This window comes from Streptopelia decaocto, assembly GCF_964273445.1.
Source record: "Streptopelia decaocto genome assembly, chromosome: 9".
Classification (NCBI taxonomy): domain Eukaryota; kingdom Metazoa; phylum Chordata; class Aves; order Columbiformes; family Columbidae; genus Streptopelia; species Streptopelia decaocto.
The window spans coordinates 12,844,165-12,860,635 of NC_138664.1; the positions used below are offsets into that span (position 1 = coordinate 12,844,165).

The 16,471-nt window shown below is 43.0% G+C and overlaps 1 protein-coding gene across 1 annotated transcript in view; it reads left to right on the forward strand.

The window, feature by feature from the left end:
• Positions 1-16,471, forward strand: part of SPG11 (SPG11 vesicle trafficking associated, spatacsin) — a 29,733-nt gene that overhangs the window by 10,618 nt on the left and 2,644 nt on the right. The window contains exons 15-33 of the mRNA XM_082061055.1: positions 283-448; positions 1,229-1,434; positions 2,196-2,304; positions 2,801-2,960; positions 4,129-4,380; positions 4,600-4,800; positions 5,116-5,223; positions 6,297-6,459; positions 6,869-7,083; positions 7,526-8,270; positions 9,133-9,275; positions 10,633-10,831; positions 11,842-11,979; positions 13,141-13,274; positions 13,896-14,003; positions 14,557-14,725; positions 15,439-15,527; positions 16,028-16,183; positions 16,270-16,421. Coding sequence (XP_081917181.1) covers positions 283-448; positions 1,229-1,434; positions 2,196-2,304; positions 2,801-2,960; positions 4,129-4,380; positions 4,600-4,800; positions 5,116-5,223; positions 6,297-6,459; positions 6,869-7,083; positions 7,526-8,270; positions 9,133-9,275; positions 10,633-10,831; positions 11,842-11,979; positions 13,141-13,274; positions 13,896-14,003; positions 14,557-14,725; positions 15,439-15,527; positions 16,028-16,183; positions 16,270-16,421 — 3,613 coding nt within the window. The remainder of the gene's footprint in view (positions 1-282; positions 449-1,228; positions 1,435-2,195; positions 2,305-2,800; positions 2,961-4,128; positions 4,381-4,599; positions 4,801-5,115; positions 5,224-6,296; positions 6,460-6,868; positions 7,084-7,525; positions 8,271-9,132; positions 9,276-10,632; positions 10,832-11,841; positions 11,980-13,140; positions 13,275-13,895; positions 14,004-14,556; positions 14,726-15,438; positions 15,528-16,027; positions 16,184-16,269; positions 16,422-16,471) is intronic.

Genomic DNA, 16,471 nt, shown 5'->3' on the forward strand with positions numbered 1-16,471 from the left:
CCCAGAAAAGTTACCTTTTTCTATTAAGCTCTTCACAGACAGATTTTTATTGTGAGGTAGAAAAGCAGTGTTTTCTTTTAAAAGCCAGTCAAGGGCCTAAGAAGTGATCTAGAGTTCTGATTTTACAATGCAAACTGGAATTTCAGTGGGATTTGAGTATGCTGAGATTTGAATTAGAACAAGAGGAGAGGTGTTTGTCCTCTCATGTTTTGTAGCTGAAAGCCATTGTCTATGTTTACTTCAATTGTTTATCAACTTCTAATAAGACGATATTATTTCTAGATGCATCAAGTGACTTTCCTCATTTTTCATCCCCTGAACTGGTGAACAAATACGCTATAATGGAGCGACTGGATTTTTTATACTATCTACACCATGGACGTCCATCATTTGCTTTTGGTACATTTTTGGTCCAGCAGTTAGTGAAGAGCAAATCTCCCAGACAGTTGTAAGTCTGACGGTTCTTTTGAAGTTATAATCTAGTACATAGATTAACATAAACCCTCCCCAACAGCAACCGAGTGGTGTTTATTGGCATCCCTTGGAATTCTAGGTGTCCTAGGAGTCTGTTCACTCTAGCATTGAATAAGATAGAAATCAAATATCACCTGAAAAGTCAGCTTATTGTGAATTACCTAAATAAAATCTATACAGTGAAAGGAAGGAATGAAAAATGTTCCAGTCATATCAAACACAGGGAGGCTTTTCTTTTAAGGACCTGAGCCTCTAGATCACTTTGTAGAAAAAAGGAATTAAATTTTCTGGCCAAAGCTTCGAAATTATGTGTTCAAAAGGATACAGTCAAATTACACATCTTGCTTGGATGTATTGAATTTACTATTAAGTATATTCAAAATGAGTAGGAGTTACATGAGAATGAATTGCTGTTTGTTCCTAGAATGTCATTTGTGTATTAGTCACTATATGGTTCTTATCATTTTGATACAAATCAGTTTCTCCTGTGTGACCATCTAAGATTTGGGCAAAAAGGAAAACTTACCTTAATGTGGACTTAATAGTACTTCATAGCTTAAAAGGCTATCAGGCATGAGGCTTTATTTGCATACCTGTGTTTTTTATAAATGTGAAACTTCTGGTTTGCAAATGTATTTCATGCTAATAAGGTCTGTGAGTTTAGTAAACCTTGTAGGTACTTGTTTATATGGGGAATATTTGTCTTCGAAAGTTGGTTACAAAACGTGTGTATCAACTGTTGTTTTGGTTTCAGGATCCAGCAGGCAGGGAAGGAAGCCTGGATCTTAGCTCTTTCTTTCTTCAGTGTCCGGTCGGTAGGAGCAGCCTGTGTGTGTTTTCTGGAATTGCTTGGGCTTGACAGCCTCAGACTCAGAGTTGATCTTAAAGTTGCAAACATAATTTTCAGTTACAGAACGAGAAATAAAGAATCTCAGCACAATCAAATAAGAGAATCTTTGGGTAAGGATGTCTTTTAAGATAGAGTACTCTGTATTTATTGAGAGGAGAAGCAGGGATGGATGGAAAGATGGTGCCAAACTTCTCAGTAATACAGTAAAAGCATCCTGTCCTTTGAAGAGCTAAGAATTTTGCTTTTGTTTTGTTCCTGCTTCTTACTAATTTTGAAGGTGCATTTTGAACCTGGCATGCCAAATAAGGCCAAAGAGCGTGGTATGACGTGCAGCCAGAACTGCAGGAGTATCTAACAGACACTGCTGAGCAGTTGCCTAAGCTCAGTGTAATATTTAGTAAAGTTCAGCCTGATGTTGTAATAATATAACTAGAGGATTAAACAAAGGGACATGACCAAATCTCTTTTGTACTTGAAGACTGTCTTACAGTTGCAGTGAAATCAGCTGTAAGGAAATATCCTAGGGATGACTTTCTAAAGTTGAATTTTAGCTGTAGGTCCACAGGTATCTTTTTGTCCTAACTGTGAAACTACTGGCATTTATTTATATTTTTGTGATAATTCTAAAAACGTTTGTGTTATTTAAAACTACAGGTAGAGCTTATTAAAAAAAAAAAGTGTCATGTGATTTGAAAGTTGAAGTTATTTTTCAAAAGTCATGTAGCCACTTTGGTGCCAGACTTGGCATAGTTATTAAAACACTTACAGGAGTAAAATTTGTTCTGCTTGTTGATTCTGGTACTTTAGAAAATATTACTGTTACTTTAATGCCAAATAGCATCTCAAAAATAGTCATATGTTCTTTTAACAGTTGAAAAGTTAACAAAATTGGCTAGTGGTGAAAAAGCAGCAGCAGCAGCAGTTCTTATCTCCTTAGAAGAAGCCTTTTGGGATGCGGTTGAGCATCAAGGAATAAAGAAGTGAGTAAAACTTGATTGAAAGGATTATGCAGGCAATTGAGATTGAGCACTGAATTTTACCATTTGTGTATTCAGATAAGAGATCTGTGCGTGTTTTATTGCAGTAAACTGAACAACAATATCTGAGGTTAGAACACAGTCTGGGTCTTTCCAATATTAGAGGTAAGAGGTGGATGCTGGCAGGAATAAGGGGGTGCAGCTGGTGTGTCAGACTGTTCCACAGAGCCCTTGCAGCACACTTTGCAGTGAAAGCTGTGGGCTTTTCAAAGCCTGCGTTGTTAGGCAAGACACTGTCCCTGCCCTGGGGGTGGGGACGTCCACATTGTGCGGTGTGGAAGCTGCTGCAGTGGAATGTGACCCAGTCTGGAGTGGAGTCAGTGGAAATGCTGGTGTTGCCATTCACATGGATCTCGGGCCATGTGAGGAGTTTCTGCATCATTAAGATCTGGTGTAAACATTAGTTTATTACAGCTGAAACTGTTTCAATTCCATGCAGGACGTCTAGTGACTCTAGAAGGCAGTGGTCTTTGGTAATGCAGTTCTGTAAACTCCACGATGTTGCGCTGAGTACATCTTACCTAAAAGAATGTGCCCAATCCAACGACTGGCTGCAGTTCATGGTGCAAGCGCAGCTGTATGGCTACCGGCCGGACGAGGTGAGCTGGCTGTGGGCAGAGTGTGGCAAGAATGGTCTTTGTGATGTCAAAAAATAAAAAAGAGGAAAAAATACCAAGAGAACATCACATTTTGGAGACAACATAAAGCTGAAACCTCAGCAGTTTCCACAGATTCAGAAGGTGTCTCAGGATGTCGATATCCTCTGATTACAATAACCCTTATTTACAGCTGCATTTCCCAACTTTTCTGCTTTTCTCTCCCCTTTGGTATGTGAAAAGCGAACACAAGACAAGGGACGTTGGCTCCAGAGGGAGCTGACTGTTTAGCAGGTATAAGAATATGCTTCTGAGAGCATGAAAACGATTAAAGGAGAAGATCAGGAAAAAAATCCTGGTTTGAAAAATCATGTGTGTTGTTATTAATCAGTAGTGGAGAAAACAATGTTCAGAGAGGAGTGACTTGAGTGCCTCTTTGAAATGAGTTGGGCACAAAAGTATTTGCCAAGAAGGGACTTAATTTTTATTTTCAATATAGTTAAAATTATGACATACTATTTGTAAGCTTAATTTAAAATAATTTAGTTACCGTTTTGTTTTTGTTTTTTGTTGGAGAGTTAACATATGTTCAATATAAGTTTTAATAAAACTACTCCTCTTTCCTTTCAAAACTTATATTGCTTTTTGTGTAAAGATATTTAGGCTTTTGAGATTCCAAATCTTCCCTCTTTGGTTTTGAACATAATTTAAAAATCAGTAAAATGTACCAATATGTAAAAATTAAAAGCGGTTTGGAAAAGTAATGTGAGGAGGCTGACTGGAAAATTCCAGCCAAGATGATACTTAGCAGGACTGGGATTTTTAACTTGTATTTCTCGGTTGTTTTCCTGAAAAGAAAAATATGTAATTACACAGCAGCAACTAACCAGACACTTTTCATAATACACAGTTAGAGTATGAGAGATATGACAAAAACGGGTGTCTCTAGGAGGCATTTTAGCTTTATGTAAAAGGATGAGTTTCAATATTTTATTAGAATAATTCATACCTACAGAACACTTTTTCCTCTCTAGGTCTCCAAAAATGTTGTAAAAAGTCAAATTTGGATAATGTTTTATTTGTCTTTTCTGTGTATTTAATGCTTCAGTCCTTCTCCCTTGTTTTCTTTGGACCTCAGACTGTAAAGACGCTTTGGGTTCTGTTTCCCCAGGTCATTTCTGTCCTTCAGGATTTCGCTCCTGTTTTACAAGATCACTTGACGCTGGCATTGGAGAAGTTCCCGCTGTCACATCCAGGGAGCCCTGGTAACAGCCCTGCCGGGGTGGCCAAGGGCCAATGCGCAGAGAGTCTCTTTCAGGTCCTGTTTCAGTGCCAGGGGAACCCCAGCCCCTGGCGGTACCTTCTGGCTGAAGGGCTGAGAGAGCACGTGCCCATTCTGAGCATCTTAGCCACCTGCTTCCAAGTGAGCATTGACCACGTTATTTGTCTTTCGGGGAAATAAGTCATGAAATAGTGGTGGTTGATTTAATTATGTTAAATAGTGGATATGTAGGTTGCATTTAATTGAGGTTTTTTTCCTCAGTTTTTGTAGTAATTGTGAATAGTGTGACATGTTTGGCCAAGTGCTGTGTAATGAGGTGATGTTTGTCTCAGGCTGTTACAAACCCATCATTTTTGACAGGATGCAAACATCATTCACTGTCTCTGTGTTTGGATAATCACTACTGTGGATGACACCACCAGAGCTGAAGCAACAAACCACATTGGAAGCTCAGTGGAAAATCACCAATGGGACCTTCATGATCTATCAGTTATCTGGAAAGTCTTTTTAAGAAAGCAAAGAAGTAAAACACTTCTAAATGGCTTCCAGCTCTTTTTAAAGGTGAGGTCATGTCTTTTTCATGGTACACCTGAGTGTGTCTCAGGTCACCTTGCAGAGGAGAAGGCCCATAGATCGCCCCCGTCTGGCTGTTTGTGGCCTGGATAACCTGGGTGTAATACACTGAAAATCCCAGGCGAGTGAGAAAATCTTTGAATGGAAGTTCTTCCAATTATTACGAATTTGCAGATCATATCTCAATCTTGCATGCCATTTTAATAAATGAGAACTTTGTTGTTCTGATACTGAGGAAGACAAATTCTACATTTATGGAGGTACTTTTAGGAAATAACGATAACCTATTTTTGTGTCTTGAAGGATTCCCCTTTACTGTATATACTGGAGATGTATGAACTATGTATGAACTGCAAAAAGTACAAGGAGGCAAAAACCAAACTGGACAAGTTTCAGGAAAGCCTCACAAAAGTAAGCAAATTCGTTTGCTCTAAGTATCTTTGTCTAGGTCTTTCCTTATTAGATTGTGGTAGGTATCTAATGTAATATATAAAAATAATGTAAAAGGATGATGTAGGAACTGATTTGTGAAGGAGGAGATTCCTTCTACTGCTGGCACTTGATGGAAGAATGTCTTCAACAATTCAAAATGCACAATGCATTTTTCTAAATGATTTTGGTTTAAGTTGATGTGGGCAGATTGAAATACAATATCACCCTCCTTGTGTGAGCAGTTTAAGGTTTGAAGGCTGGCATTGACTCAAGTAGGACCACTGGTGGTAAATTGAATTATTTGTGGTAAGTGTGGGATATTCTCTGTTCTGTATTGACCAGAGCAGGTCAACACTGAGCTGGTAAACCAGTGGAAGATCTGTTTAAGAGAGACAGCCTTTTTGAACGTGTTTGAAAGTTTCTGAAAAAGTCTGCGACGTTGCTTTAGTTTTGGTAACCGTCAGAAGTTGTGTAGACTTTTCTTTGAAAATTGCTCAGTGAACTGAACTACACTCTTTGATTAAAACACTGATTTAGCAGTTGATTTGAAGAGGACCGCAGTGTTTTCATGCAGTGTTCCTTCTTTGGCACACACAGATGTTTTCACAAATTTTCAGTTCTTTCTGTCACAATTTTCTAGTTTCCTGAATATCTTGGTAACTAACATTCTGTGTCATTGGTGGGTTTTCTGTCCTGCAATCCAAGCTAAGGCTACATCGGTTTCCTTTCCCTAACCCCTCAGAGTGGATGTGCTGATAAAGTACACAGCTACATGACAAGGGCTATTAATGCAGCAATTTATTTTATCTATCCACTTCTGATCATTCTTGCATCTTTCATCTCTTCTGTGATTATCAGAAGTAATTGGTGGTCACCCTGTCATAAAATTTCCTACTTAGAGCTCAAACATCCATCAGAGATGGGCAGTGCCCCTTGGGAGTGGCAGTTCACTGTTAAAGGAGGAGGTAGATCTGGTGCACACCTTCTATTTCCAGTGTGATTCCCACCAAAATGCGGAATATATTTGCACCTAAAAATCTTTATCTACACAGCTTAAAACTGAAGATGAACCAGCAGCGTCAGAATTACCTGTGCAGTGGTTGGAATCACAAGCGTTGTTTCTTCTCGAGTTGATGATGCAGCAGTGCAGGACGGAGTATGAATTAGGAAAGCTCTTACAGCTCTTTGCTGCGGCAGATCATCTGCCACTCAACGGTAAGTACAGCTTCCTCTGTTAGACGATATCACTGCTTTAATCTAAAGACCACATACAATGATTTTGGGGTGGCTGAAAATGTTAAGTGTATTCATACTGGTTTATTTTTTTAATAAGAATTTATATAACCAGAGTTGGTTTTTATGGAGAACTGCGGTGGTGAACATGTAATTGTGTGTGTAAGTCTGTTTGGTCGAGTGATGATGTGCAAGTGTTGCTGAGGAGTGCACAGGTTATCTACAGAAGTATTTTAATTATGGATTGAGAACTCATTTTCAGTCCCATTATATTTTTAGAGTGTAAAATCTGTGCTCCTTCTCTGGCAGGGTTGCATGCTGAAAGCAGCAGCAGAATTTCCTCAGGTTTTAAAACCAGCTGCCTTCAATTGTTAATACTCTTTTAAAACAGGCCCTTACGTGAAGAAACTCTGTGCACTGAGTGAGACCCTGAAGGATTCCTCCATCCCAATTAACCGCTCCATCCTAACCAGTTACAGCATGGAGACGTTCCAGAGCGAGTGCGGGTCCATTCTGGAGCAGCTGCAAGAGAAGCGAATGTTCTCCCTGGCTCGGCAGGTCGCAGCGTTGGCTGGATTGCCCGTGGACAACATAGTTACCCAAGAGGTACAGTATGGTTGTGTAGCTATATCTACCTACTGATACTCCTATCACTGGCCATGTTGAGAATGTTACTTCTCAGTCTTCCTGAAACACAAATCTTCCATCAAATCACTTTTTATTTTGAACATGAGTGTACCCAACAAGTTGACTCTAAGTGCTGAGCTGAAAAGGACAGTGTAGCTTTCCCTATTCTCATACTATTTTTACTTGCTATACAATCAGTTTTATTTGGTGAGAAAAGCAGATGGATTTGTTGCATATTGGGACACAATGTAAATTCAGTTTTTCATTATTCAGGACATCCGGTGTGATTTTTTTTTTTTTTTTTAAATTATTATTACTATTTTATTTTTGTTTTTTGGTGGTTTTTTGGTGGTTTTTTGGTGGTTTTTTGGTGGTTTTTTGGTTTTGGAAAGGTTGTTTAAAACTTCTGTGAATTTTGCAGGTTCTAAGAGATCTACATCATTTAAGAGACCTCGGACAGTGGCATCAGAACCAGACAAGAATTGAATTCTGGAAAAAGTGTAATGACAACTTCATGAAAAATTCAATCTCCAGCGGAGCTGCGTCTGACTTTTTTTTGAATCAGGCAAACACAGTATTTGAATCTTTATCTCATAAGAAGATAAACAGCATCATGGAGAGACACTTGTTGCTTACCCTGGCTGGCCACTGGCTAGCCAAGGGTGACTCGGTGTCACCGCACGAATTAGAAGAACTGGAGAAGCAGATCTGGATCTGTCGCATCGCACAACAAGCGCTGTGCACAGATGAGGGGTCAGGCGAGTCCAGGTCGTCCTCCTGTGCTGTAGTGAACGGGGATCTTTCCTTTGATCACTTAGCTAAGGAATTTTCTTTTTCAAAGCTGCCTGCTCTGAACACGCCAAAGTACTTAAAACTAGAAGGTCTTGCATTCAGAGAGTCTCAACAGACCTTGACCAGTGAGGAGGAGGAATCGCTCCAGGTTCTGATCGGGCGCCTCCTTGACGAAGGCAGCGTGCACGAAGCCAGCCGGGTTTGCCAGTATTTCCACTTCTACAACAGAGACGTTTGGCTGGTGTTGCACTGCAGAGCTCTGGCTGCCGGGGAGGCCGAGCTGGACAAATTACACACAGATATTCAGACTCTCCTTGTAGCAAGAGAGGAGACACCTGAAAGCTGCGCAGCTCAGCCGAGCAGGGTCCCCAGCGGTAAGTGACACCAACCAGCTCGGCCACCTGACCAGTAAACCCATTGCTGGGGTTCCACTGGCTTCTTCCTCTTCTGTTACAGTGGTAATTTCCCCCAACATTTCTGCAGGAAGGAAGGTCTTCCTGACAGCAGGGTCTCCCTGGTTCATAAATCCCCTAGCAAAATGAGTTTGAAGCCTTGGAGGACACGCTGCCTGTGCATGTGTTGGGCAGGGTGTTCTGTGTACGCTTTCTGTAGTCTCTTCACCATTCATTTCTGATAGCTCATGATTCTGTGGTAAAGTAGCACTGAACTCATCCATGTTCCTGCTTTTGGAATACATGCTCTAGGAAATCTTGGGTGTGTTTCTGGAGCTGAGACATGGAAATGTTTTAATTAATATTTTCTCTGAATTGTGTGTTATAAAGGGTTTAGACTTTCTTATTAACAGAAAGGCTGATATTGTTTATATATAAAGTACTCTGTGTATATTTCTGAAGTCTGAATGAGAGAGCTGTCAGCTGGAACATTGCTTTCTAATACTACCATGTACAAAGCTTAATAGGAATAGAAGAGAATAAATAAGGCCTAGGCCATCAGAAAGACTGCTGAAACCTTAGGCTCTCTTGTGCTTAGGAATTTTATATCTGAGATATTGTTGTGGATATTTTGGCTCATTCATTTCTACCCTAAAACTTAAAAAAAACCAACCAAACACAAACAAACAAAAAAACACCAAAAAAAACCCCACAAGGATCAAGAGTTCAGTTTTCAAAGACTTGTGAAAGCATTATGTATTTGCTGGGCATTTCTGAGGCTTGCTCCCAGCATAAGGCTTGATGGTGTTATCTGTCTTTGAGAAAGGAATTTTTTTGTTCCCAGCATCAAGCTTAGAAGACTGGACGCACATCGCGGCTCCATCTCCGGAGGATCGGGTGGTCGCCAGTCTGAAGGCTCTCACAGATGAATGTGTCCATGGCAGAAACTACTGCAGACAGGTTCTCTGTCTATATGAACTTGCTAAGGTATGTGTATAGTAATGTTATTGCAGAAAGAAGTGGTTTGTATCAAGCTGTGCTGTGGAAGTTTGTGGAGAAAAGGTCAAAGAGTGGTGAAAGTGTTCCTCGGGTGTCCAAAACAAGGTTCAGAACGGGAAATCACCGAGCTTTGGTGTGGAAAAATGGCCAGATGCTTCCTGGGCATGAAGTGTTGACATGGACTCAGCTCCCAGGCCGCCCAGGCCCCACCTGTGTCTCCACTAAGCCAGACTGCAGCTCGGGCTCTTGGATGTGCCTTTTTCATCATCTCGCAGGCGTGTGGTGTTCGTGTGGTGCGCTGCTTTCAGCCTCTGCCATGGGACACCTTGGAAATGACCCTCGCCCCGCAGCAGACGCAGAGCAGCTGCCGTGGGAGCTGGGCACAGCAGAGCTCTGCAGGGCAGCTTGTGCCTCGGGCTGCTCAGAGGAGCGGCTGCTGCGTTCGGGGGGTCTGACCAGCCGGTGACAGAAGTGGCCGGTGGTGTTTGCTGCCTGTGGCTCCTGGCTGCTGCCCAGGGTGAGCTGGGCACAGAACCCTTCCCGTGCTGTTCGCTCCGTAGTGTGGGAACACAACGTTAGTTTTTCTGAATAAAACCAGCAGTGCGCATGCTGAAAATATTAGTATTGTCTTTGTCACAGAGGTTCTTAGTTTTCCCACAGAATTTTTCATGCCTCCAGTATTCAAAGTGAGTGCTTTAGGTTTGAGCTACTAAGAGAGAGTTGTGTGACTGACTTGTTCTATTTGATACCATCCATGGACTTTTTGTCTGAATCTGGGAGTCCACACTGTGAGGTACATTTTTCAACTAATTTGTAAATTTATAAAGTGTAATATATTACAGCAGAGTATTTACAGAGCCTCACCAACTCCTTTTCCAAATGTAGCAGATGTGAAAACTAGTATAGCTTTTTCACTGAGAGTTTGTCATATGTAGAGAGGAGGAAAAGTAACCTCATAAATAAAACTTACCCAGTGAAACACAGTTCTTCATGTGGGAGGAAATGTACCTGCCTTTCTTTCAGGGATTTTAAGTGTTAAGGTTTATGTTTGGTTCAGGAAAGCATCTCTGTCCGTGATGACTGCTCTGTGAGAATTAAACTTCAAATACAAAGTTACATGCTGTCCTGATCTGGAGAACTTTAATACTGAAGATAAACAGATAAGGACACTGTTAACTGATAGAAGAGCAGATCATGTTTGTGGTTTTTGAAGCTGAGTTTCGTCTGCTCCCCAGCACTCTCCATGCATCAGCTCATCACTGGGAAGATGCACTGCAGGTCAATGGATGTTCTGCAGTGGAGTTTGTCAGTGCGTAGACTCTAAGTGTGTGTGTGTGCGTTATAGGAACTGAACTGCTCCTACAGTGACGTGTCAGCGCGCGACCCCGAGACGGTGCTGGGAGCGATCCTGTCGTCCCGCCGGCCCGACCGGTGCAGCAGGGCCCAGGCGTTCATCGCTGCGCAGGGGATCCTGCCCGAGACCGTGGCCGAGCTGGTGGCTGAGGAAATCCTGCGGGAGTTACTGGCGTCGTCAGAAGGGAAAGGTAGGAAAGAGGCTTCAGTTTGTATTGTATTTGGTTTGTAAGGGTGATAGTTGTGTATCTGAAAACCAGTCTTTGCTTTCAAGATATAGTCAGTAATGTTTGGGCAGCTCTTGTATAAGGTTTGTAAACCTTGTACACCTCCGTTTTACATAACTGTTTATTTTTAGTTATTTTCATGTCCATTGTGGTGTTACAGTATTTAAGCTTTTTTTTTTTTTTTTAAAGGTTTGTTTGGGTTTTTAATGATGATCTTTGCGGGCCCACATCATCTGACTTGGAAAGACTCGTGTTCATAGTAAAAAGCGTGGCCAAAAGATTTTCCTTTTTATTTTTCAATTTGTAAAATGAGGGATGTTCATCACAACAGCAGGAATTATCCGGGGGACTTTTCTATTTGAGTAACTTCTGCTTTGCCACAACATTAACAACAATGTTCCATGAGACAGAATAAGCCATCAGATGGGGATTCTTGAGCCTCCTCTGCTCCCTCTGCCCTGCACCTGCTGCTCCCCAGGCACTGGTTCCCCTGGTTACCCCTAGGGTTTGGTGCTTTTGCTTCAGAAAAGTCAATTTACTGACCCAGCAGAAAACAAACCCAGGAAAGGGGAGTTTTCTGTTGAGTTCATGAGTTGAACTGGGTCTTGGAAGAGTATGAATTGGAGCCACTGCAAGGGATGGGTTGGAATTGTGTGGTGTCAGGAAGAGGAAAATGCTCTTATTCTCCGCAGCAGCAGCTGACTGGGCTAGTGAAATTATGGGTGTAATTGCAGTGGCAGCGCAGTTGCTCAGTAGGATTAATTGGCTTGGGCTGGCAAAGGAGTAGTATCTGATTCTTAAATTTAAGCAGTAAGATCAAAAGTGTCTTTAGAGCTGTAGTTCCAAGTCCTGAGTCAGTCTGGATGAAGTTATATTGGTGTTTTGGGTTTTGGTTTGTTTGTTTTCCTATTAATGTAGCTAATCTCTCCTGAACAGTTAGCACTTGTGACATAACTGTCTCCCTGTGGTCACAGGACAGCAGCAGGGGTGGAGCCCCGCAGCTGAGAGCCAGGCGTTCCTGCAGCTCGCCAAGCTGGGCCAGGACCACACGCTGGTCGGCATGAAGCTGCTGGGCAAAGTGCCCTGTGTCCCGCGCGGGGAGCTGGCGTGCAGTGAGTACATGGCAATAACCCCTGACGTAGCTAATGCCTTACTAACCACGGCATTGCTCGGTGTGAAATGGCAGCACAAAGAATAAAAGCGACGCTGGTGGAAATACCTGCTACTGATCTCTAATGTGATGCGAAATGAATAGGTCTGAGTGTGTGCACAGTGAGTAAGCGCTTTGCCGCAGTGCGGTACCAGTTTACTGGCCAAACAAAACACAGTTTGTGCCAGCAGTGAGTGACCGGGGCTTCTGCAGTTCTGTGCTACAGAAGGAGGGGTTTGTGATTTCTTCAGATTAATCACAAGTAGAAATTGCTTTCTTTATCCATTTACTGAAATAACTTCCTAGATCTTATGTTAGTAAAGTCCATTTTACACCTTGCAGCTTTATATACTGTGGACATGTAGTCACTGAGTTCATAAAACATAGCCAAGGTACTTTGGTACCGTTTGCCACTGCTCTTTGAATGGAGTCTCTGCCAGGGTACCTTTTTACAGGCAGAGACATAATTGGTTTGCTTAAAAATATGTTGTATAGGTTTATGGCATTAACTGTGTTCTTTTCAAAATCTGCATTTTTAAATATCTTGTGTGCCTGTTCATAACTACTACAGGTCTTCTGAATGAATTCCCTGGTGCTGAGTGCAAGGTCTGAGACCCCACCACTCGTGTTGCTTTACGGTATCAGATCAGGCCTCCCAGGGAGGCTGGGCTATGCTAAGATGTGCTGCTTTAACTCTTTTATTTAGTGTATGGAATTTATGAAGGATTTTTCAAACCCAGATGCAAAACTTGTGGCCTTCCTCTTGCAGATGCAGAGCTGGTTGGTAACAGTGAGTGCTGGTGTGTTGTTATATTCTTGTCAACCAGCTTTTGGTGGAGGAGGTTGGAAGTTTTGTGTGTGGAATAAAAGAACATTTCAGAAAATGATCCAGACTTCCCCACAGATGGAGAAGTCTGACTGAATTCAGGCTGTCATAGAAACTGTTACTTCTTGAAGTTGTATAGGACAGAACAGTAACAGCTCGAATTCTAATCTAGTTCTGCGGTTTGTAACGGGAAAGGTTGTGTATCCTCTGCAGAGGTGGCCTCACGTTTGGAGAGAGGCATAATAATTAACTTCCTGAGCTTATTAACTGAAATACCTGCGTTCTTCTGTTCCTCAGTTACAGAATTGCTGATTTTGGCCCATAATTGCTTTAGTTTGACTTGCCACATGGAAGGAATCACCAGGGTCCTGCAAGCAGTGCGGCTTCTCACGGACGAGCATTTGGCACCTAATGAAGAGTACGGGCTCGTGGTGCGTGTCCTTAGTGCCACACGTGTCCTCGCTGCCGCGTGTCTGTCCAGCTACTGGGGAAGGTTTCCTGTGCACGTTGGCAAAGAACTTTGCTCGTGAGCGCTGCAGGCAGCGGGTGGGGATGGAGAGCAGACCGGCCTGTCACCTTGGCTTGACTGGTCTTGTCCTGCCTGTCCCTGGAAGCTAAAAGTGTGTGTTTGGTTTGTGTGATGATTTTTATGTCATAGAAGCTCTTAGAAGGCTTCTCTAGAAAAATAGAGGTGGGGATAGTGGAATGGTGAGGTGCAGTAAATCAGAATGGGAGTGTCAAAGTAATTGAGCTGCTGGTGAAATGTGAAGGTTTGTGTGGCAGGGCTGTCACGCATCCCAAGTCCTGTCTTGAAAGGACTCCCGGAGTCTGAGACGTGCCCTGTGTAGCGGTACCATTGCTGAAAGTTTGCTGCATATTTTCATATGGGAAAATAAAAAAGCTGCAGTGGGTTGATTTGAAAAACAAAACTTTGGTGGCTGTGAGGGAATATCTGTGTGTGAGGTGCAGCTCTCTGGGCTCTGCCCTCCGCAGCCTCCCCCCGCGCTTCCTGCTCAGCCTGGAGCTTCGGCCTGACACTGTTAATTCTACAGGTTCGTCTTCTCACTGGAATTGGCAGATACAATGAAATGACCTACATATTTGAACTGCTGCACGAGAAACACTACTTTGAAGTGCTCATGAGAAAGAAATTAGACCCGGTAGGTGGAGGGGAATAAGGGGGGAAGAACTTTGAGAGAACTGTGTCTGCATCAGAAACTGATACGTGCACAAGGCGGAATTATCTGGGTATTTGGGTTACTGGAGTGCCAGAAGTGTTACTCACGTTTCATAGTAATAAATTAACTCTGGCTTTTATTCTGCTTTTTGTTTAAGAAGTTTGCAGCATTGAAACTTCACACTTGGGAATGTCACTTAGAGTTTTCGTGTCCTGCTTTGGTTATACTTAATGTTTTATGTTTTTTTTTTAAAATAATAAATATTTATAGCTTTCTTCTAACACAGTCATAAACAAATGTCAGTTTTGGCATTTGTATGTAAATAAATAAATGCGTAGGTGCTGGATTTTCTTACCTGACATAATGTAGTTAAGCCTGGGTATAATATTGCTATTATGTTTTAAAATAATGTGGAGAAAAGTGCAACGATCACTTTTTGGAAAACTGTACCAGAACAGATTTGCTTGTGGGTACTAAAATGTGAACTATAAAAAAGCGGTTCAGATCTTAACCCGGTGCTCCCTCCCGCGGGCAGAGCGGGACGCTGAAGACGGCTCTGCTGGATTACATCAAGCGCTGCCGCCCCGGGGACAGCGAGAAGCACAACATGATCGCGCTCTGCTTCAGCATGTGTCGGGAGATCGGGGAGAATCACGAGGCTGCCGCTCGCACGCAGCTGAAACTCATCGAGTCGCAGCCCTGGGGTGAGTGGAAACTGCAAAACCGGGAAATACAAGCAGGTTGTGTAAAAGGAAGACACGGTGGGTCGCTGTAGTTTGGATTGTCTGTGTTGTCCTGGTAACATCCAGTAGCTTCTGCCTGGAGGAGGGTCCCGTTTGCCAGGTTTGGGGGGTTCTTGTGCTGCTCTGGTGTTCAAAGAGTCGAGGGGTTTGGCTCTCACCGTGATGTGATGTTCCTGGGTACCAGGTCAGGACACATGCCCGTTTCCCTTACTTCAGTGGGGTGTGACACAGTGGTTTTTATATAAAATCTGTATAGAAATGGTTGGGGTTTTTATGTTTGTGCAAATAACTTGTCACCCTGTGAACTGGTGAGTTCTGCACAGCTGGTGTGGGGCCCACAGGATCTTTCTGGGAGCCCTTGGCCAGCGCTGCAGCAACGCGAACAGCAGCTGTGCCGCTGGTTCTGAGTTCACCTGGTGACCGCTCTTGTATCCACTGCCAATGTAGGATCTGGATTTCTTCCCACCTTTCAGTCACTTGACCAGGTTTCAGCAGTAGCTTTGGCCCATTAACCGAACAGGCATCACTATTTCTTTGCACTTTTTTAATAAGAGAACTTTTTTTGGTCTTTTGCTTTGTGAAACACTGGGGGCAGACTTGGTACCAGGTGGTATTTTTGTAAGTTACTTTGTAATCTTTATAACTAATTGGTTATTTTTTTTTCGCCATTTCAGAGGACTCTCTTCGAGATGTTGCCAGCTTAAAGAAACTGCTGATGAAAGCTCTGACCCTTTTTATTGATGCTGCAGAAAGTTATTCTAAGGTAAAATGAGCTGGAATTGTCTGAGTTCTGTACAGTGTTGGGAGCACACGAGGAGTGGGCTGGACAGGGAGAACAAAGGCAGCTGCTGTGTGGAGGGTGAGCAGAGCCTGTCCAGGAGCAGGGAGCGGAGGTGCCTCTGGCTCTGGCCCAGCAGCGTCCCAGTGATGCTGCGGCATCCAGGAGCCACCGGCTGGTCCCTGTTGAGGCTTTGACATCAGGGGCTGCAGGCAGGTTCCCCCATTTGAGAGGAGTGGCCAGGAGCTTAACTGGCAAGAATAGAATAATATGAAGTGTTTAAAAACTGGCCTGATTACGATGAAAGTCATGTTTGTGGTGAGTGAAGCTTCATTTAATGGAATGTGATCAATGATAAAACTGCAGGGATCTAAAAGATGAAATACCTGAGAACTCTGAACTCGTTGTTGCTCTCAGGAATATTTATTGCTTTCCTCTAGAACCACACTCCAGCAGCTTGTGTTTGTGTTTGATTTCCATCCCAGGAGTCCTGTGTGCGCCAGGCCCTTCGCTGCACTCGGCTGACGAAGCTCATAACCCTCCAGCTGCATTTTCTCAACATGGGGCAGAGCACAATGCTGATCAACCTGGACAGACAGAGCCTGATGGGCTCCATCCTGGCCTTGCCCAGATTCTACCAGGTGAGCTTGGCTTCTTCCTCTGGCATTCTTTCTGTGCCAGAACATTCCCTTCCTGCTCAGTGACTCCAGTGCTGGTGTCCCCACAGGCAGCCATCGTGGCCGAGGCGTACGAGTTCATTCCAGATTGGGCTGAAGTTCTGTACCAACAAGTGATCACCAAGGGAGACTTCACTTACTTAGAAGAATTTAAACAGCAAAGGCCGCTGAAGCCCAGTGTATTCGAGGAGATTGCAAAGAAGTAAGTAGGTCTGTGGTCAAAGTGGAACTTTCTTTTCCAGAGGCTACTTT